The sequence below is a fragment of the Euprymna scolopes genome, chromosome 3, assembly GCF_053919585.1.
Source record: "Euprymna scolopes isolate OS-2025 chromosome 3, ASM5391958v1, whole genome shotgun sequence".
NCBI classification, from domain to species: domain Eukaryota; kingdom Metazoa; phylum Mollusca; class Cephalopoda; order Sepiida; family Sepiolidae; genus Euprymna; species Euprymna scolopes.
Window position 1 is genome coordinate 40,206,148 of NC_136484.1, and position 23,844 is coordinate 40,229,991.

The following is a 23,844-nucleotide window of genomic DNA, read 5'->3' on the forward strand; positions in this document are numbered from 1 at the left end:
AACGCTCGAATATGCAAATAATTAATCTTCATGTAGTCGCTCGCATATCCATGACTGAGTATATTAAGAAGTTCGTTTCAATAATTTTTAAATAGAAATTGTAGGCTTTTAGTATCAATCTCAGAGTGAGAAAAAAAAACTCACCTATATAGGTATACAGATATATATATTTTTCCCAATTCCGATACAATTACTGATTACGTACTAAATTCCTGATTCCGAAACAATTACCAATTCTGATTCTGATTCTTTCAAAATCTCTAAATATTTAACTAAATACTTGTTATTTTCCCTCAGTTTCCATAAAAACACATGTTAAATGTGCAGATATCTTCCTAAACATAAAAATACACTTGTGGGAGATAGTCTCTCGATTTTAGCTTTACTGGTAGTTTAAAATTAATAAATATTTATAATTTTATCGTTATTAGCAGCAATGAAAGGTTTGCTTTAAACAAAATCAAATAAAAAAGACAATTAAAATAATCGTTTTGACATCGGACAAAAGGCACAATTTTTTTTATTCCAATACCCATTCCAACACCATCAAATGTTCCGATGTTTTCAATTCCCGATTCCGATTAATCATCCCAACACTAATATATATATATATATATATATATATATATTGTCCCTCAGTCCTCATTCAATGAGTGATTTTTCTGACAAAGGGTGAAGAAAAAACTGCTTAAAGGTCGGTAGTACTTGGTGACCAGTAGTCTGAGATGTCGGAAATTTTTCTGTCTCTGTCTGTCCTTGTGGCCATGTCATTAGTAAGGGTGCTGGAGGTAAACGTTTTGTCTGGGCTGATGTTATCCGCCTGATAGTCAGGGACCCGAACCTTGGATTAACCACTAAGGAGGCTGTCCTATTAGTAGCCGCAAAGTTCTGGGACTGCTGTATTACCATTTGGTGAGTGGATCTGGACCATGCAGTAGTCTCTGGTGGGGCCTCTCGACGCCATACTAGTGGGTAATTGTTACGGCTTAACCTTTTCGTGTGCTACAAAAAAAAAAAAAAAATTTTTCCTGTCTTTTTCTCTCTTACTTTCCCTCTGTGTACTGCTCTAACCAAGTATGCCGACCTATTCCACAAATCCCAAACTCAACATGAAATATCTCCGAAATAAAAACTCGATTAAACCTAGAACCCCATCTTCCAACGTAGACCCCTACTACCAGGTCTCCTTCTCCAACATCAGGGGTCTACATTCCAACCTTCCAGAGGCTGAAACCCAATTACAGGAGACGAAACCGAACATATTATTTCTAAGTGAAACTGGAATAGGGCCGACCACTTTCCTAGATGAGTTCATAATTAACGGATACTCTAACTTAACAGCTAAATCTGACTCCCAAAATCGCCATAGGCATGGAATATGTGTCTACATTAAGGATGGCTTCCCGTGTGGCAGGGATATCTCTAGAGAAGATCCTAATTTACCCGATATGTGCTTCAGGGTTGCACTTGCTAACACCACTGCATTTATATTTGCCCTCTATCGACCCCACAACAGCGGAGTTACTATCTTTAAGAGCATATCTGAGAAAATAGATCACATACTGTCTGCACATCCCTCGGCTAACATCCACATCTGTGGTAACTTCAACATCCATAATGTGGAATGGCTGACCCATTCAAATAAAACAGACGATGAGGGGAGGTTTTGTCATGATTTTGCCATTGCTTATGACTTCATTCAGATTGTTTGCGAACCCACCCATGTGCCCAATACACCCGGTCAATATGCAAGCCTCCTAGACCTTTTTCTCTCAACTTCCCCTGAGCTATGTTCATGTTCCGTTCATTCTCCTCTAGGATCCTCCGACCACTCCGTCATATCAGTTAAGATAAAAACTAAATGTAAGAAGTCCCCAGACATACCCCTCCACCGTACTGTATACCGATACTCTATGGCTGACTGAGACAGCTTCCGTACATTCATATCTCATTTACCTCTGCACTCCATGTTTAAAAAGGAAGTGTCCTCTATAGTATCAGATCTGACCGAATGGTTAATTGTAGGCATAGACCAATTCATACCATCTAAAAAATTCCAACAAAAACCTAACAGCCAGTCATGGTTCTCCCCAGAATGTGTTGCTGCTATTGCGCACAGAAATCACTTTTTCCATAGCTACCAACGTAATAGATGCACTGAGACTAAAGCTGCTTTCAGGACTGCCAGCGACCACTGTAAAAGAGTAATAAAAAATGCAAGAGAGCTATATGCCCAGTCTGTTAAATTCAAGGTAGCTGATCAGCGGCTTGGTTCCCACCAGTTTTGGCAAATAACAAATAGGATCCTGAACAGAAGTGTGCGTTCTATCCCAACCATTATCAATGGACTAGAGGTAATCTCGTCAGCGTCAGACAAGGCCAAACTATTTGCCAAGAACTTTGCAGCTAATTCTACCCTATGCGACGAAGGCCATCAACTCCCCATATTTCCTCCTATAACACAGAACAAGCTAGGTAACATACAAATATCCGTGCATGAGGTCGCCAAGCTAATCAAGAACCTAGATTCCAATAAAGCAACTGGCCCTGATGGCATTTCAATTATAGTGTTAAAAAAGCTTCAACTAGAACTTGCTCCCATACTTACGAAACTATTTAAGCGCTGCCTTAAGGAGAAGTGCTTTCCGACTCCCTGGAAAACCTCATCAGTATGCCCTGTATTTAAGAATTCAGGTGATAAGTCATCTCCCTCAGTACAGACCAATAAGTCTCCTGTGTGTTATGAGCAAGTTGCTGGAATCCATATTAGATAGAGAAATAGTCACCCACCTCAGCAGGAATAACCTTCTTAGTGACACACAATATGGTTTCCGCTCTGCAAGATCTACAGCAGATGTGCTGACGGTTATATCCCACAGGATTAACGAATCTCTTGACAAAGGCTTCCTTTCTAGGGCAATTGCTCTTGACATATCAAAGGCCTTCGACAAGGTATGGCATAAGGGTCTACTTCACAAGATTTCCAGCTACAGTATAACTGGAAATGTTTTCTCAATCATTAAATAATTTCTCTCCGATAGGCTCATAAGAGTAGTGGTAGATGGACAAAAATCGGAGGCCTGCAATATAAATGCTGAAGTCCCTCAGGGGTCCATCCTGGGCCCAACTCTCTTCCTGATCTACATCAATGACCTCCCTAAACACATACTTAAATCATTCATTGACATCTATGCTGATGACACAACCATTTATGGCAACACATCAAAGGCTGTAAATGACAAAGTTATCTCTGATTCTCTCTCCTCTGATCTCGAGCGCATGGTTCAGTGGGGGAAGAAGTGGCTGGTTACCTTTAATGCATCCCAAACCAAACTCCTATCCTTACATCATCAACGCTCTGATCCCCATCTGGCATCAATTGTGATGGATGGCTCTCGTCTGGGTGAAGCTTCGTGTTTTGACAAGCTTCTGGGTTTGACCTTTACTCCTGATCTGGAATGGAACACGTACATCAAGTCTGTTGCCAAGGTCGCTGGAAAGATGGTGGTATCCTTGTACCGCTCCAGAAGATATCTCACTACTGATGCAATTCTCTATCTATATAAAAGTCAAGTACGTCCAAGGATGGAATACTGTTGCCATATGTGGGCAGCAGCTGCTAAAAACAGCCTATCCTGCCTTGACAGAATACAAAATAGACTTCATGGCTTAGTGGGGGATGCCCTTTTCTCTACCCTGCAACCTCTCTCCCACAGAAGAGACGTTGCGAGCCTATCCTTGTTTTATCGTTATTTCCATGGCAGGTGCTCGTCTGAACTCCAATCTCTGGTCCCCCCTCGCCAATCTTTCACGATAAACACCCGTCTAGCTGAATCCACTGTGAAAAATTTCCCCCACTCTTTATCTGTGCCTAAATCAAAACGTGGATTCCATGAACAAAGCTTCTTTCTTAGAACTGCACGCCTGTGGAACTCTGTTCCATCTGCCTGCTTCCCTCCGGACTACAACTTGGATGTCTTCAAGTCCACCGTTAACAAATTCCTAATGAACCGCCCCCTTAAGTAAACACTGCATCAAATCTCCACACTAACATAATGTACTTGCAATAACCCTTATCCCTGAGTGGCTTCCGGGCCTTGATAAGTGGTGACCACTGTGTAAAATATATATATATATATATATATATATATAGTGGTGACCACTGTGTAATATATATATATATATATATATATATATATATATATATATATATATATATATGTAAAATATATATATATATATATATATATATATATATATATATATATAAGCATGTAGATAAACAAAGAAAATATATTCCATGCTAAGTATACTACATGTTCGTTTGCTTGTCCATCGTTTCATGACATAAAAACATTTACATTCATATTTCCACTTACACGAGGACGACATTTCGACAAGTAAACAACTTTAGAATACTAAGATGCACTTCAGCATTCAGCAAACCAATCTTTTCCCGTCTTGCATTAAGACATATTTTTATTATGCCATATTTTTAAAATCTTATTTTATTATTATTTTTTTTATCTTTCTCCGTCTCTTGACTGAGGAAATATTTGTACTAAATTCAGACAACTACCATTTGACTATTTCAATGTGTATTTCAAATCTTCAACTTCCTTTTTAATACGCGTTTTTGACACAATCTCAAATTAACAGCATGTAGAACTTGACACTTGAACAAGTCAAAAAATCAAAGTATGAAAAGCCGGATCTCAAAATCAAAAAGCACAGTCTTAAATTAAAAAAAAAAAAAAACATCTACTTCAAATTAAAGAAGGTTCAAACTCCAATTTAAAATGCTCAAAAATCTCAGAGCTCTCAAAATAAATAATACTCAAATTTATAAAGTTTAACTTGAAATTAAACAAGATATGAGGTGCCTCCAATAAGTTTCCAGACTTTTTGTACAGGCATTTAAGATTGTCGTAGATGCTTGAAAAGTCAGTATGTCACTGATATACATATTATGAGATGACTGACGAATTGTTTATGATTTCATGTTCAAATGAACAACTACAGTAGGAATTGGAATACACCCTACTAAAGCCTGATTGTCACAGCTGGTGAATTTCAAGAATGCAGTCTTGACGTGAGGACACATTAGAAGAACGATCTGTTTTAAATTTGTCACAGAAATGTATAGAATGCTTCAGACTCCTTTTAGATCATCTTGCATGAATCGAGCATCAGTTTTAAGATATTCAAGAAAGGCAGGAAGTCTGTAAGGGATGATGAAAGGTTTGGGAGGAGTAAGGAAGTCAGAACACCAGAGTTGATTGGCCAAATAAACAATTTCATGGATAAGGACCGTTGTGTGTCCATAGAGACAATAAGTGCACAGTTTGATGTCAATGTGGGAACTGTACACACAATTATTCATGAGGAACTGAAGATGTGGAAGATTTGCGTAATGTTTGTTCCAAGGATGTTCAGAAAATATCAGAAAGAAAGACATGGTTATGACAGCAGAGAGATTGTCCAGCTGATCGATTCGGATTCCTTAATCCAGACTTTGCTTCTTGTAAGTTTTGGTTAATCCGTAAGTTCACAAAAAAACCATGACACTGTCGTTATGAGTAAGGCTATGACAACAGCATATTCTTTTCCTTGTTTTGATTCTCATGTATATATCCAATGATATATGCTTTTATATAGAGTGATGTGGTTCTCAGTTGATTAATTGTGTCTAACTGTGTCGGATATATACTCGAGAGTCAAAACAATGAAAAGAATATGCTGTTGTCATAGCTCTAGTTATGAGACAATTGAGGAGATGAGAGAAGCTGTGGTAAGGGTCATTGACACGCTCCCACAAGAGGACTTCCATGGGGCCTTCTAGATGTTGCTGGAACAGTACAAGAAGTGCATTGCAACCGGAGGAGATTACTTCGAAGTGGACTTGAGTTTCATGAGTGTACTATCAGTAAAATGCTCATACGAAAAATGTTTGGAAACTTATTGAAGGCACCTCGTACACCGTCAAATCGCAAGTTTCAATAAGACTAATCTAAAAAAAAAAAAATTAAATCTCGATTCAAATTAAAATGACCCAAATTCAAATGTCAAAGTCTAAAATAAAACAATGTCCAAAATCATATTTAAAAAGGTCCAATCTTAAATGATATTGTTTTTAAATACAAAATTTGACCTAATTTAATTGCAATTAGTGATCTTATAAAATTTGAGGTTGTATTTTGTTTTATTCTAAATTGGATTTTATAAAACAAGATACATTGTAAAGTTTAAAAAAATCACCAACTGAAAATAAATTAGATCCAATCTCTAATTTAAAAATGTCACATTGAAATGAACACGGTTTAAACTTAAATAAAAAAAATAGTTACACTCAGATTTAACTTTAAATAGTTTAACTTTAAAATAACGAAAGTCAAAACTCAACTTAAAAACTGTCAACCTATCATGTTACAAACTCAAATTTAAATAAAACAAGGTTCTAACTCAAATAAAACGAAGCCCTAGATATGACCTTCAACTACAGCCGGTAATGCTCCAATTTAGGAGGTGTTGAAACTGTTTAGCCACACGTTACCTGTAGTGGGCAGACTGCAGAAGCAATCTTTCACATACTATGTATCCTTAAGTAAAAGACGCTTATGGAATATTGTGATAACCTGCCCCCCTATTGGCATTACTCCCAGATCCACTCTTACCCGAAGGGGCAGTAGTATTCCATCTATATTTCAAAAAGAATCATTTGCGAGATAGATTTATAAACTATTCATATAAAAAGAAATGTACAATGCATTACATAGTTCTGAATATGATAGAAAACTGCATGGTAATTCATATGACTAAATATATGGATACTTTTGTGACACTCTGTATAAACATTCCATCGTAAATGAGATGTACACTATGATACTTCTTTGTGATATTTGTATTCGTTTATAGTGATTTCTTTGGATTATGATCATATTTAAAGATACATATTATAATTTTAACCCTACTTGAATCTGCCGAATAAAACTTGATAAAAATATCTTCAATAAACTTAGCATCACATGTGCCATAGGTTGACGGTTACAATCTTAAGAAAGGGCCATAAACAAGTACGGATGATGTGTTACGTAATCGCTGTGGCTGGTTGTTCAAAATGCCTTTGTTCAGTCTATTTAATATTAATATGTACTCTTGTCGCTGGCACAAAGTATATACACACACTGACAGTGAAGTAAAAATCACAACACAGCTGATCTACAAAAATATATTATTGTTTTTATTTCACTCCGACAATCAGCTTTTCTCTGACAAATTGTTATTCATGTTTTGACGTTTACTGAAACGGGGGTATGTGTGTTAGACGATTGGCTAGTGGGGAAGTCATGGTGACTCGTGCCAAAGCCTTGTCTCTCTCACTGACTTTTGTGTCTCTATGACAATTTTATTTATAACCACATTCTTTCTTTTGTCACTTGTCTTAACCGTTGACCGATATCTACTTAAATATTTCTGGGTCGAATTATGCATTCCGTAAGACAGTAGGTGAAAATGTCGAATTCTTAACATCTGAATCCATTTGCGTGTGTGCAACGCATTGAATGTTTTTCTTCCCAGCGTTGCCTGCTAATATCTAACAGTTGTAAAAGAGTGTTGTAGCATATGATTAGTTTTTTTTATCCTGACTAACTGGCAAACACAATGAATTAATATTCAAAGATATTAAGAATATAAATTCGTTTGCTAAAATTACAGTATTCGGCATTAAATACCCTGACAAGCTAAACTAAAAAATAAACACTTTTCTGTTACAAAGATTTATTTTAAACTGAGGTATTCCAAAATTTTCATTTTCAAAGTAAAATATTTTTCTTTTCTTTTCTGTCATACAGTTTGGTACGATGTAGTATAATTTTATTTCCAAAATGTTCAATTCAAAATAAATTATATTTGATAAAACAATACATACACACCGTGCAAATAGATTTTTCTTAGAAAAGTAAGCATTACATCTGTCCGAAGAATATGGGAAAAACGAAGATAAAGATATTTTATTTTTAAAATAGAATTTTATTTTCAGTAAAAAAAATATCAGTTTAAAATATAGTTTAATATCAATATATTAAAAAAAAAAAAATAAAACCACATTGTTACTGATCTTCGAAAAATTAAAAATAACTTCTTAAAAATATATATATATATATATATATATATATATATATATATATATATATATATATATATATATATATATACACACACACTGTGTATCAAATTATTAACGAGTTTACATTTATTTTTAATATTTAAGGAACGAGTGAATGAAGATCCTTGAAACTTTGAGAAAGTGCTTACAATAATATTTAGCTACTCCAGTCAGAAAATAACAGTATTTAAAGCCGTATTAGCGAAACTATGGCAGAAGATAGGAATATCTGTTGATTTCAATGTATCAAGTTATTAACAAGGTTGAGAAAGAAAACACACAATTTCCTCATAACTTGTTTATTGAAATAATTTTCAAACATTAAATGAACTAGGAAAAATTCTTAGAGTACAAAAACTACATAGCAATTTCTATGTTGACATAATTAGTAGGGATATTGCAACCCTTTTTATGAATGACTTGTAAAAACCTTGGTCTACAGAATTACTGAAATTTGTGATTTTGTCAACAGTTATTCCTCGCGATACCTCTTGAAGAGCATCCCACAACTCTTAAATTGGCGTCCACTTGCCTGGGGTGTCGCTTCATGACACTCCAATGGTTCTCAATTGGGTTCAAATCTGGTGAATTCGCAGGCCATCCATCTTCTATAGCCCAGAGAACTCCGGTTGTTGCAAATACTCTTTGCTTTTGTTTGCTGCATGCGAGGGAGCATTATCCTGCAAAATATTAATGGTTCTTCTGAACGTCAACCTTTGCTTCTTCAGCCATGGTTTAAAGTGCTCCTTCAGAAAAGCTATGTAAGCATTTGACGTCATTTTTATTCCTCCTGGGACTCTCCATAGGCCAACTAAAGTATCTCCGATAATCCTAGCCCAAATCATTATCCCACCACCACCTTGTTGGCGCTTTAAACGCTGATGACGATGTCGTCCATCTATGACTTATCCCTTGCTCCAGCCATCTGCACCATCAAGAGTGACATGCACTTCATCCGTGAACAAAACTTTGGGAAAATCCGTTTTAATGTTGTCCTCTGCCAATTTCAATCGGTTTTGTATGTGATCTTGCTTCAATGGAGGCTTTGTCACAGGTTTAACAGACTTTCAGAAGGCGAGATCGAGTATTTTTTGAGACATTCTTCAATCCGGCTTGGTCAAAGACTTCTCGACTAGTCTGCCCAGGGTTCTTAACAACTTCACGTTTAATTTGGAGTGGAGAACGGCGTGAAACAACTCTAGATTTACCTTTATCAGCTCTCTAACGTACCTTTGTAGTCTCATTGACAAAGTTCTTCACAGTTTGATGGTACCTTCTTTTCAATTTCGATATTGCGGGTGTAGTTTTGCTTTTTGCTAGCTGTTCTATAATAGTACTCTTTTCAGAACAACTCAAACCACCTTTACGACCCATTTTATTGACGAAACAAACTGCCTTGTTAATAATTTGACACACCTCAAATAACGTGGATTCAGCAATTACGATGGCAAGTTGTTTACATTGTGCGGAACAGTACGAAAATTTCACAGTACGCGCAGCTCAGCATTGCCTACGTTTCTGAAGCTTTTGATACGAAACTACCGGTAAGTTTCTGAAACTGATAAAAAATGTTATCTTAACGGAAATTTGACATGCAGTGTAGTTAAAAATTTTAAGAATTGTCTTTCAATTTTTTATATATATATATATATATATATATATATATATATATATATATATATATATATATATATATATATAATGGCTGTATAATTTGGTTTCCTAGATGTAGATTCATTGAAATCATTACGATTATTTTTTCAGGGTTTAAGTGACACCCAGATATCTTTTTTATGCAAAATGAATGAATCCTGATTTCCGTTTCATTTTCCTTTCTTTTCTTCTGTGTGATGAGGTGGGTCTCTCGAAATTAAGATTCCATTGAAACATGTATGCACATATGAAATCAATAATGTTTGTATAATAAACATACTATATATTTATATATATATATATATATATATATATATATATATAGAGAGAGAGAGAGAGAGAGAGAGAGATAGATAGATAGATAGATAGATAGATATTTGTATACTTTTTCTCATCGTTTGGTATGAAGCTAATATAGAACTAAACGGTCGATTGCAGTCGAGGACGTCCCGAAGGTTACCTTTTTATCAGCTGCTATATCATTCTCAGGATTACTCCACTTTACTCTTGATACTCCCTGTATAGTCCTGGGTGTTAATCAAGTAACATGTTTTCAGTTTGGCTATGAGTCAATTGAGGATTGAATCCTGGTCTCTTAGTTATCATTATGCCAAACAGAGTAAAGGAAATCCACCGCACCAGAAAGTATCCTATAACTTTACAAAGGTGCAATTCGCCCAATGATTAAAGTATTGTTGCCACATCCGGACTAGAACATTTAACACTAGTCCCTCACTCTTAGATGGCCCAAAAAGAGTTTCAAATCTAATGCCGGCCAAGCTCCAATCTCTGTTCAATGTTGTATACCTGTGCTTGTATTGCAACTATTTTAATGGGATGTGTTCTGATGAACTCATAGCACTTGTGCCCTCTCGATGTACATACTCTTGACTAACCCGAAAAGCAGCAAAATTCAATCCCTTCAATACTGAGGTCCCTAAATACCGAAAGAGAGGAGATGGAAAAAGGAGAGTGAAGGGAGTGTGTGAAGAAAAGAGAAACGAACTCCTTTTCAAATTAAAATAATTCTATAATATTTCCATTATTAACAATTAAAACAAATTCCTTTCATTGAAATGCTAAAAGAGGCTACGTCTTCTCATCAACAGCGTTTTGAATTCTATTGAATACATTTGTTTTGAATAATTTATGGGTGTTAGTTATTGCCATGCAACTCCGGGAAGAAAAACATTCGATGGGTTCTACAGATGCAAATGGATCCCATGTGAGGAATGCAGGACTTCCACCATTGTCTAATGGAATACATAATTTGACCCAGAAATATGTGACAGGATATCGATCAAAGGATTTAAACAATAGACAAAAGAAATATTAAATTCTAATAGGATAAGAATATTTTATAAATAAAATCATCACAAATAGAAAGGTAGTCAGTCGGTTAGAGAGAGAAAAAGGCTATGTGACCATTTCTTCACTGCCTGACAACTGCCTAAATTCGCACCACCCCCACATGCCTTTCAAAAATGTCAAAACATCAATAATAATTTATAATTAAAGGTTGATTTGTCAGTGTGAAATAAAAACAATATATTTTTATAGATCAACTGTGCTGTTGTTTTATGCGCTGTCAGTGTGTATATATCTTGTACGAGCGACAAATGTAGATGTTAACAATTATATAGACTGAACAAATGACTACAGCGAATACGTAAGAATATTTGATATTTATTTTATGGAAGAGAGTAAAGAAAAAAAATGAAATTACCGTAATTGTATATTTAATTCGAAAAAACTTATTTCAATAACTGCTGCATTAAACGATTCCATCTAATATAAAAACAATCTCATCGTCTGATATGTCCGAAGATGAAATACTGCTGTCACATGTGTGGAGGTGCTGCACAGAGCACTCTTTCCTCCCTTAACAAAGTACAAAATCGATTTTGAAATTTAGTGAAAGGTGATCTCTTCGTTTCCCTATAGCTGCTTTCTTAGAGAATAAACGTTGCACGTCTCTCTCCACTCTCTCGTTATTTCAGTGGAAGGTACTCAAATGAGCACATGCACGATTGGCAAATTGCGTCGAAAGGCAGTTCTTTTTTTATCTATTTCTCCCTTCAAAGAAAACGATATTTCTACACAAAATAATGGACGATTTTTTCCAATTCGTTGATATTTTTGCTTGAGAGATCGCTCTTTCTAACAATGCCGTGTGACACATGTACAATGCCGATGAAAATAGTTTTCAGCAGAAATATAGTAAAAAAAAAACAGGAAAAACTGAGGCATGTATACGCAAGTAATACATTTTTTAAACAGTTTACTTCTTGAAAGTAAAAAAAATACTCGAACTGAGATAAAAATCAAAACCTAAAGACAGTGAGTCCAGTGCGATAACCATTAAGCTAGCTTGTTACGTTTTAAAATGTGTTTTCAAACCTACATATTCTTAACATAAAGGAACTGTCATGTGAAAGATTCGCGCATGCACAGTCGTGAAACAGTTGACCAACAGATAAAAATCCGACAACCGCCCCCCAACTACCAATTTTTCAATTTTGACCTCTTAGTAGCCATTTTTTCTGGATGAAAACCGATTGTAAAGTTTTCAGGTCTGATTACCCAATATACCAAAATTCAAGTCTGTATATCAAAAATTCGTTGAGTATCTAAGGTTGAGAATTGTCCTCACACAGATACACACACAGATTCTCACTTTTATACATATGCTAGAACATGTACTAACGTTGCCCGGTATTAAACGTAACATTAAATTCTAAAAAACAAAAAAATGAAGTCAAAACAAATGGAAAGAAACTGCGATCTGAGTGGGAGTATTATATTTTTTCTAAACAGTCCACTTCTTGTAAGTAAAAAAAATACCGGATCTGAGATTGGTTACTGATCTGAACTACGCCGCCATCTTTGTTCAACACAATATCTCAGAACTTAAGAGGTTAACTACGCCACGAACCGCATTTGATTCTTGGTCGCCATCTTGGTTACTGATCTGAACTACGCCATCATCTTTGTTCAACACAATATCTCAGAACTTAAAAGGTTAACTACGCCAGGGACCGCATTTGATTCTTGGTCGCCATCTTTGTTACTAATCTGAACTACGCCGCCATCTTTGTTCAACACAATGTCTCAAAACTTAACAGAAACCAAAACCTAAAGACAATGAATCAAATACGATAACCATTAGGCCAGAGTGGCGTAAATTTTTTTAAGTATTTTTAAATCTGGTGAAACGGTTGACAAACAGATAAAAATGAGATGACCCTGAAGTACTCATTTTTCAATTTTAACCACTTAGTATTCCTTTTTGGGAATGAAAACCGAGTAAAAAGTTTTCCACGTGTCTGAATATCCTATATAACAAATTTCAAGCCTGCAGATCAAAGATTCCTTGAGCATATAGTTGAGAGTTGTCCTCACACACATACATTCTCACTTTTTATAGATATAGAGATTTGAAACGAGTCCTACTTACCTCATAATATTCTGAATTAATTGCCAGAGCCTTGTTGAAATCAAGGATACCATGCGGAAGGTTGAGATGTATCTTGGCTAAACCACGATTATAAAGACACTGAAAAGTAAAATATTCAAAATTGAACACTTCATCAATTATAACATTGGAAATAATTCAAAGGGCATAATTCTTATATATCTCAAAGGGTGATAACTCAGAAATTTGTGAGTCAATATTAGGTTGAGTAAAAGTTTGTGTGTTATGTTAAAATAATACCTTATGCAGTAATTTACTCCAAATCAAATAATGAAATTCAAAACAATCATTTTATTTCAAAATAAAGACCATTATCATCTACGACGTGTAAGATTTCAGATTTGGTCAAAATACAAATTCTTTGGCTTGTATTGAATAATTATTGAGAAACTTCTTTGAAAGAGCCTTCATGCAGAGCCGCACACAAAGCCAGAAAGATCAACAGCAAGATTGAAGAATTGGATGGGGTGAAAGTTCTCCAGTTGACCTCAGACGATTCCAATCAATGCCATATGAAATGTCCCTAATTTGAGTTTTTCGTTGAAAAAAAAAATGTCAAGAGTTTTCCTTTCAAACTTTGGTCAAATCCGAAAGTCCATTATCAGAATCTCTTGAATAATGACAGTCTTTATTTTGAGGAACAGGGGTTATTTTTAGAAACGATCACCAAATTGTCCCGGCATATCATTAAAAGGTGATTAAATAAAGACTGTTGGATATTTATAAATGAAACTTGATAGACTAGTCAGACATAGATTAAAATTTATCTCTCCCACATATTGCAAAAAGGATTTTATTAATGACTAGCGGGGGAGGGGGCGTTAAACGAGACTCGGGTGTCATCAGCCAAAAGCATAGCCATAAGCAAAATTTTGTAAGCAAAAAAAAAAAAAAATTTTTTTAAATGACACATGCTGACTAAGTATATTTGGATGGTGAAGTTATTGAAGCTGTCAAGAGGTTTTGTTTCCTTAGTAATAACATTGACACCCAGAGTTGAGCAGATGCTAATGTGATTGAAAGAATTAAGGTAAGTTCAGGAAGCTTCTACTATTACTACCTAACAGAACTTTATCACTATCAACCAGGGAAAGTCTTCCAGGCATGTGCACGCAGTGTGATGATTGATGTATGGAAATGTAGAGAGGGTTGCGGACATGCGTTGCATGAAAAGAAATGATATAAGAATGAAACGATAGATGTGTAATGCGATTCTAAAGACAAGCTTTTAAAAATGACACATGCTTGGCGCAGAATCACATAATTGAAGTTAGTAACTAAACGCTCTTATCAATGTGCCCACGATTACGCAGATGCTATGTCGCGCAAATCTAGCTATTTGAAACGAAAGAATGTATTGATGATTCACACATGCGTGGTTTGCAAATCGCGTCGAAAGGCAGGTTTTTATCTGACTCTCCCGTCAAAGAAAACGATATTTTTACACGAAATAATGGGCGATTTTTTTTCCAATTCTTTGAAATCGTTGTCCGAGAGATCGCTCTTTCTAACAATGCAGTGTTAGCATATGTAAAATACAGATGAGAAAAGTTTTTAGCAGACGTTTGAGTTTCATATAATAGATTACATCGACTGCATTTTGGAAGGGGGAGTGGCACCCTACATTATACAGGATTGCTTTAGAATCGTTATAATTGTAAAAGAAAAGCGAAGTAATATCAGAGAGAATCATTGAGCAGTAAACACAATCAAATAAGTATAAATGAAATGCAGTTAGTTTGGTTTTATGTCTGGGTAAAATACCATTGGATCTATGTTCCTGCTTAAACTAATGCAAGGGAAATATTTTTTTAAAAAAGTAGAACCTGAATTTTGCTTTTTGTAAATCTAGAGAAAGCATTTAACAAAAGTGCTAAGAGAAGTTGTCTGGTAGATTTTGCGTAAACTAAGGGCAACCGAGTGATCGGTGAAGATTGTTCAAACAACATATAGAAATGATCAAATTCGTGTTAAAATTAACGGCACATTTAGTTACAGCTTTAATCTTAAAGTAGAAGTACATGACTGTTCTGTACTGAGTCTTTTACTCATCAGCCATCTCAGGACCCACCGACCCCCGATGCCGAACTGATTGATACCTTGGTCATCGTCGACTTCGACGGACGAGCAAGAAGATATACATATATATATATATATATATATATATATATATATATATATATATATATATATATAAATTCCTGTATATATTATACAATATATATATATATATATATATATATATATATATATATATATATATATATATATATATTGTATAATATATACAGGAATTTACATTTATATCGGTAGTCGGTACCGACGGTTTCAAGCCCGGTAGTTGCGGACTGCTCTTAATGTCCGCCTCAGGCTCTCTTCAGCCGACTCTCATCTCAGAGATGAGAGTCGGCTGAAGAGAGCCTGAGGCGGACATTAAGAGCAGTTTGGTACAAAAGTGTACCAAACAATTGAAACAATCAAATTAGAAAGTGATATTACATTACGTGTAGAAAAATATTATTTATTTTAGCATTGTCTGTAAGGTATTCTTTTTTTTTTTTCAGAAAATATGCCGAGGAAACTTCTGCTTAGTTTGTGGAAAGGAATTCAATCTTTTGTGGTACTTGTAAGCATTGGGTAAATACAAACAGCAGTGGAATTACAGATAAGGTGAAAGAGCATAATTAGTTTATATGCAAGAAGTGTAAAACAATGAAGATGGATGAGAACCCAGATGCTGACTAAGTATATTTGGATGGTGAAGTTATTGAAGCTGTCAAGAGGTGTTGTTTCCTTAGTAATAACATTGACACCCAGAGTTGAGCAGATGCTAATGTGATTGAAAGAATTAAGGTAAGTTCAGGAAGCTTCTACTATTACTAACTAACAGAACTTTATCACTATCAACCAGGGTTGCGGACATGCGTTGCATGAAAAGAAATGATATAAGAATGAAACGATAGATGTGTAATGCGATTCTAAAGACAAGCTTAGTTCTGATGATCTCACAGAAAGATGAAATCTAGATATACAGCATAGAGAGATGTAGGAAGAACAAGAAACTTTGATGGTATGGTCACGTTGAAAGAATGGATTAGAATTCTTGGGTCAATAGATGTAGAACAATTAAGGTAGAAGGCTGCAAAGAAGGTGGGCTTCATCTATCATGCTAGAAATAAAAAACACCTACACCAGATGTATCCCTACAAAGCCACTATTCATCCATGCATAGAATATTGCCATCACATTGTTTGGTTCAATAACCACTAGACTCTCCCAATGAGTCAGGATCCAAAAAGGAGTTTCAAATCTAATAGATCCCACACTGTTATCGCCGCAATACTTCTATTATTTTACAAGTATTTTAATGAACTGTAATCTGACAAACTCGTAGCACTGGTGCTCCTTCAATGTAAATACATCTGACTAACCTGACAAGCAACAAAAGTCCGCCAATGTTGGAGAGCCTTCTACTCTAAAAGTGTGTTCACGTGAACTGCTACACTTTGAAAATCCATCCCTGTATCATGTCTTTACTACTGTGCAAACAGGCAGAGATTTAAGTGTAATGCGAACAGATACATCGCTGTAGTCATTGTCTGAAATGCACATTAGCTCTTTAGTTTTCAATAGCAATTTCCCTTGTTTGGAGTGAATATGAATAAAAAAGAGAGGCCAAGAAAAGCATGAATTTGAAATAAGAAAAATGGGCATAAAAGAAAGAGGGGTAAATAAAAACTTGACCAGAGATAAGTCAGTTCAGAAGTCATTCGGTTTTATGTCTGGGTAAAATACCATTGGATCTATGTTTATGCTTAAACTAATGCAAGGGAAATATTTTAATAAAAAGTAGAACCTGAATTTTGCTTTTTATAAATCCAGAGAAAGCTTTTTACAAAAGTGCTAAGAGAAGTTGCCTGGTAGATTTTGCGTAAACTAAGGGCAACCGAGTGATCGGTGAAGATTGTCCAAACAATGCATAGAAATGATCAAACTCGTATTAAAATTAACAGCACATTTAGTCACAGCTAAATGGTAGAGCTGCGAAAAGGAAACATGTAAAACGCCCGTTAAATCATTGATAACAATGATGATGATAATGATGATGACGATGATGATGATGATGGCGCCGACAGTGATGATGATGATCATCATCATCATCATCATGACGACGACGATGCTGCTGCTGCTGATGATGATGATGTTCATGATGATGATGATCATCATCATCATCATCATGACGACGACGATGCTGATGCTGCTGCTGATGATGATGTTCATGATGATGATGATGATGATGATGACGACGACGACGACGACGATGACGACGACAAAATTATGTATTGTTTTTATTTCATATTTTTGCAGCTGAACATTTGGAAAGTTCAGTTTAGCTCGAGGAAATAAAATTGTAGAACTTTATTTTGAAAATCGAACCATAATGCGTTAGTATAAGCAGAAATATGTTCCCTCAGAATCAGTGATAAGGAATAGCGGCGCCTGACTATAGTAATGATAAGTGTAGTGGGCGTCTTAGTGGTGATTTAGCAGTAGTTACTGATTATTTTATGTCTCATGCCGTAATGATAAGAGCAGTGTTGTTTCTATTTTCCTTGAGTAACAATAAAGAAAAGACAACAAAATTAAAACTTAATGACATCATGTGTTTTGTTGTTTTGTTGCATATTATTTAAGCCTCTGCTTGCTTGCTTCACAGAGATAGGAGCTAACAAAGATAGAACTTCAGAAAAAACTCATCCGAATCCTATCAATACGCCAATCGAAAGATATTTAGCTAACTACTTCGTCATATCTCAGTTCATATTTGCCGTCCATGACAAATAACTTATATCATGACACATAACTCTAATTTTAATCTTCAATTTTTTATGCATATTCTGGAAGAGTTAGCTGTCATGATTGGACTGCATACAAACACAACTAAAGGAGAATATGTGTCCTTTCACCAAACTGGCCTAATTGAAACAATAGACACAACACCACTTAAACAAGTAGATGACTTCGAATATCTCGACAGCCACATCACATCCACTGAAAAAGATGTCCACGTCAGAATAGCCAAGGCTTAAAGTGCATTTAATCGGCTGAAAGTTATATGGAAATCTTCCCCTCGAAACAGATAAAGAAAAACATTTTAGAATTATAATGGAGACGGTGCTGCTTTATGGTTCACCAGCATGAACTCTCATTCAAAAAAAACAAACTTGAGGTAAGCTAGATGGAACTTACACTACAATACTCCAGGCAATGTTAAACGTAAACTGGAAAATGCATTCAACCATTAGCCGTGTGTATGGTAGGTTTCCTAGGACCTCTTCAGTAATAAGAGAAAGAAAAACACGATATGCCGGACATTGATACAGACTAAAAGATGAAGCCATCAGTGATGTGGTAATGTGGGATCCCAAACATGGAACCGCTAAAGTAGGAAGGCCTATAAAGACGTATACAAAAATTTTTGGCAAGAAAACACTAGCTTACAACTAGAAGATCTTCCTAAGGCCATGCAAGATAAGATAGAGACCTCTGGGGGGAGAGTCAGTTCAGTCCAGGCAACCCGTCTGATACGATACGAATTTCTAATGGACTTTTCCACTTTTCTTGCTTAATCTGATTTTTTACATTTTTCTATATGCAATATCAATACATGTAGTTAGCCTTACATGGTTCCATATGAATCCTAAAAAATAGGTACTGCATTGGACCAAGAAGCATCAGGATCGACTTAACACTATTCACTATTGTCCCTAGACTAACTTGCATAGCTTTTGTGCATCTGCTACTAATCTCTCGCTCCTAGACAAGGTCCAAAAGAGATTCTCCAACCTGATAAGTCCTGAACTGTCATCTAAGATCCAGCCTCTGTCCCACCGACGAAATGTTGCATCCCTCTGCCTGTTCTACAAGTATTTTAATGGTGAATTCTCTGACGAACTGAAAGCACTTGTACGTAAATACCCTCGACTAACCCGACCAGCAGCTAAATCCCACCCCTACACAGTAGAGATCCCTAGATGTAAGAGATGTAGATGTAAGAGACATTTCTACTCCAGTAGTTTCTTCCCCAGAACCGCTAGACTTTGTAATTCCATTCCGGGTCCCTGCTTCCCCAACTGTACTGACATGCAGAAGTTCAAGTGTAACGTGAACCGACATGTTGCTGCCCAACTTCCTACATAGTATCCCAGTAGCTTATGTCCCTGATAGTAGCCTCTTACACCAAAGTTGCAATATGCCTTGTTTGGGGTGAAAATGTAATAATAAAAAAAAATGATGAAACCAATAGACTACCATTGAAAACTTGATTATAAATGTACATTTCAGCAGAATGATTATTTTAATAAATGATACTTACGGGAGCATGTCGAGGATTAATCTCAATGGCACGATTAAATGCAACCAGAGCTTTCTTTTCTTGTTTTAGCGCCATGTAAGCCATTCCCAAATAGTAGAATACGTCATCTGCCAACTTGGTATATTTCTTACCCTTCTCTGGACAACTCTAGAAACAGACAATATAAATCAACATTTTACCTGAAACTTGTTTCCAATTAACTCTACAAGAAAACTTATTTCCGTTTATTTTACTAATAAAAAATCACAAAAACATTTGATTTGGTTTAATTTGATGACTGAGTTATTCAAGAAATAATTCAAATGACACATAAACCACAACGGAAACAACAGGTAACGAGTCTCTCATAAGAATGAAACTGTCGAAATGTTTAGATCGCTTGTAATTTTATGTATTATATCAGCAGTGTTTTATATTATTTTCATTTATTACACTGGGAAGATTATAAAATAATGTTTAAATAAATATCATTTAATTGGTTTAATTTGTCTTTATTGTTAAAATTATATATATATATATATATAATTATTTTTCTACTATAATAATTAAATACCTACAGACACTAGTGTTTCATCCTTTCGGGAATCTTCAGTGCAGGGTGTCACGATTACTACCAGTCGAACGATTCGAACCCCGTATCACGAGACATCTCTGGCTCGATTAGCGGAGACCTAATCCATTCGGATACCAATAACCGCTTCAAATAACGTTGAATTTTAAACATCTTAATTTTAAGTGTTCATTTACGTCAGTCAGACAGTGATCTAATCGTTATACGATGATCTACGCATAAGAGCTAAATTGACCGACTTTTAATTCAACTGAAAGTGCTCAACGATAGGAAACGAATTTCTTAAAGGGGCTGTCATAATTATTTTTCTACTATAATAATTAAATACCTACAGACACTAGTGTTTCATCCTTTCGGGAATCTTCAGTGCAGGGTGTCACGATTACTACCAGTCGAACGATTCGAACCCGTATCAGGAGACATCTCTGGCTCGATTAGCGGAGACCTAATCCATTCGGCTACCAATAACCGCTTGAAATAACGTTGAATAATAAACATCTTAATTTTAAGTGTTCATTTACGTCAGTCAGACAGTGATCTAATCGTTATACGATAGTGAGAATGTGTGTGTGTGAGGACATTTCTCAACCTATATACTCAACGAATTTTTTACATACAGACTTGAAATTTGGTATATAAGATATTCAGACATGCGGAAACATTTTTTTATCCGTTTTCATCCGGAAAATAGGGCTGCTAAGGGGTCACAGTTAAAAAATTGGTACGTGGTGGGGCATTGGATTTTTATCTGTTTACCAACTGTTTCACGAATGCGCATGCGTGAATCGTTCACATTACAGATTCCTTATGTAAAGGATAAGTAGGTTTGAAAACACTTTTTAAAGATCCTGATAAGCTGGCATAATGCTTATCGTACTTGACTCACTGTCTTTAGGTTTTAGTTTTGATCTCAGCTGAAGTATTTCTTTTACTTACAAGAAATGAACTGTTTAGAAAAAAAAAACCCATAATATTTGCATGCACATGTCTCAGTTTCCTTCCGTTTTTTTACTTCATTTTGTAAAGAAATTTAACGGCAGGTTTGATTCCTACAGTATTTCTGTTTATAATAAATAAGAATTCTGCATTAACTAAAACAATATTTATGCATATTTTATGACTGGGCGACGCTGGGCGGCCTACTAGTATATATATATATGTATATATATATATATATATATATATATATATATATATATATATATATATATATATATATGTGTGTGTGTGTGTGTGTGTGTGTGTGTGCAGTCAGCACCAACCCTATTCAGGGTTTAATCGGCTTCCTCCGAAGGAGGAAGTTTCAAGGGAGTATGAAATTCACAAGCGATCCCCAGTCACATGTATATCCTCGTTAGGGGAGATGACGACATTAGTTTTTTGCAACTTTTTGCAGGGAGGTGTCAACGTCCTCCTACATACAGCACCGCGACTTCCCAAATTGGTCACCCATTTTAGTAATGACCAGGCTCAATGTTGCTTAACTTCGGTGATTTGACAGGAACCGGTGTGTCAACGTGATTATGCCATATATATATATATATATATATATATATATATATATATATATATATATATATATATATATATATATATATATATATATATATATATATATATATATATATATATATATATATATATATATATATATATATAAAACGGCACCTGGCAAGTCACACGTTTTTTTTTGTTTTCACACTTTATTATTTTCCAACTGCACGTCAAGGCTTGGTTTTTTTTTAACGATTTACCCAAAACCCACACACCTACAAACACCCGGGCAACGCTGGGTATCCCCGCTAGTGTATTTGAAAACACAATATTACAAGTTCGAAAAATGAATAAATAATTTATAAATAAGAAGATTCCATGATTTCAGAAAAGAAAAACAATATATATGATTTAAATAAAATATATTTGGGTTAATAAATGCAATTATCTCTAAAGTATATGGGAGATAACTGAGAAAATCGCTAATTGTATTATGTCCCTTGATGGGCAAATTAACATATGTTGATAAAACATCTATCTTCTATAATAAGAAGTAATTTCTAACTGATCCCATACATACTTAAATTAGACCATATTGATTTACTTGATATAAATTATCTTTCAAATCTTTCACTTACACACACACACACACACACACACACACGCACACACACACACACACATGTGTTTGTGTGTGTGTGTGTGTGTGTTCTTTTCTTGGTAAAAGACAATTATACTTCACTCTTTGTGTATATCAATCCTTTTTATTTACAAGCTCAATGTTTGTTAAATATAACAATGGGGCACATATAAAAAGAAAACTTATTAAATAAAAAGCAAGAAATGGTACAGTGTCTTTTGCATAGAAATATAGTATTTACTACCCTGCCAAAAACCTGAGTGGGTAACTATTTATACTTTATAAATATAAGTAGGATACTAAACAATTGAACCTTATATGAAGAATAAACAATACGAAAAAAAACACTTAAATGGTCGCACATGAAAAGATATTAAATGGAATTTTTAAAAATAAGGAGTTATTTTCGTATACACGACCTAAATAACCCCATTTTTGATAGAACTCTATTTAACATAGTACAGACAATAAATATTAGTTAAATAAAATAATATTATCACATAAATAATTTCTTTGTAGGCTGAAAACTTTTTAGAACATTTTAATTCGAAATTTAACTAAGGTTTGACTAACTTTATACTTAAAATCAAGGGAGCTACTTAAATAAATATGCAATTCTAAGTCTTCTATAAAGTTTATTTTTCAACAAAATATTGTTATGTATTTTTATGTTATTTCTAAACAAAGATGTCTATTTTTGCGAGGAATATACGCATGGAATGAATTGATATTAACATATTAATAATTGATTGTTTCTGCATAACAAAACAGATATGTACAAATATACCAAAGTTTTAATATGTTAAAAGAACTGTGTGATGTAAATAACTATTTGCAATGTAGTTATACACTGTTATCTTATATATATATATATATATATATATATATATATATATATATATATATATATATATATTCCTGCGGATATTTAAGTATATCTCTTTATGGGACAACATTGACTCAATGAAAAGTATTCTTTATGCAGCTTATATAATAGAGTTCACTTAGTTTCTCTTTTATGTATAACCATTAAAATCTAAACCCTTACTAACAAAATAATAATAATAACCAATAAGAAACTACACCACTAAATGTCCAAATCGAGTAAGTCTTGCCATTTTCCCTCCAAAATTCCATGTGACTCATTTATGTTACTAGGCCTATGTGTTCATTGGGAGCAGGTAGGTTCAAATTTGAAGTGCAGCACTCAAACTCTCATACTGATTACTGAAGTTCCAGCATGGCACCACATGGCAAAGAACTCTCTGAGAATCTTAAACGACGTTATGTTGCGTGGCATGAAGATTGCCAAGGCTACAAAAAAGATTGCCAATACTCTGAAACTGAGCTGCAGGACAGTGGCTAAGATCATCCAACATTCTAAAAGAGCAGGGTCCACTACTCCGAACAGGCCTCGGGAAGGTCGTCCAAAGAAGCTGAGCGCACATAACGAAGGTCACATTCAAAT

General features: G+C 34.9%; 1 protein-coding gene across 1 annotated transcript in view; it reads right to left on the bottom strand.

The window, feature by feature from the left end:
- LOC145254614 (uncharacterized) overlaps window positions 1–23,844 on the bottom strand; it is a 1,033,347-nt gene that overhangs the window by 120,366 nt on the left and 889,137 nt on the right. Inside the window, exons 42-43 of the mRNA XM_080113229.1 lie at window positions 19,672–19,818; window positions 13,278–13,376 (exon numbers count right to left, since the gene is read on the bottom strand). Coding sequence (XP_079969355.1) covers window positions 13,278–13,376; window positions 19,672–19,818 — 246 coding nt within the window. The remainder of the gene's footprint in view (window positions 1–13,277; window positions 13,377–19,671; window positions 19,819–23,844) is intronic.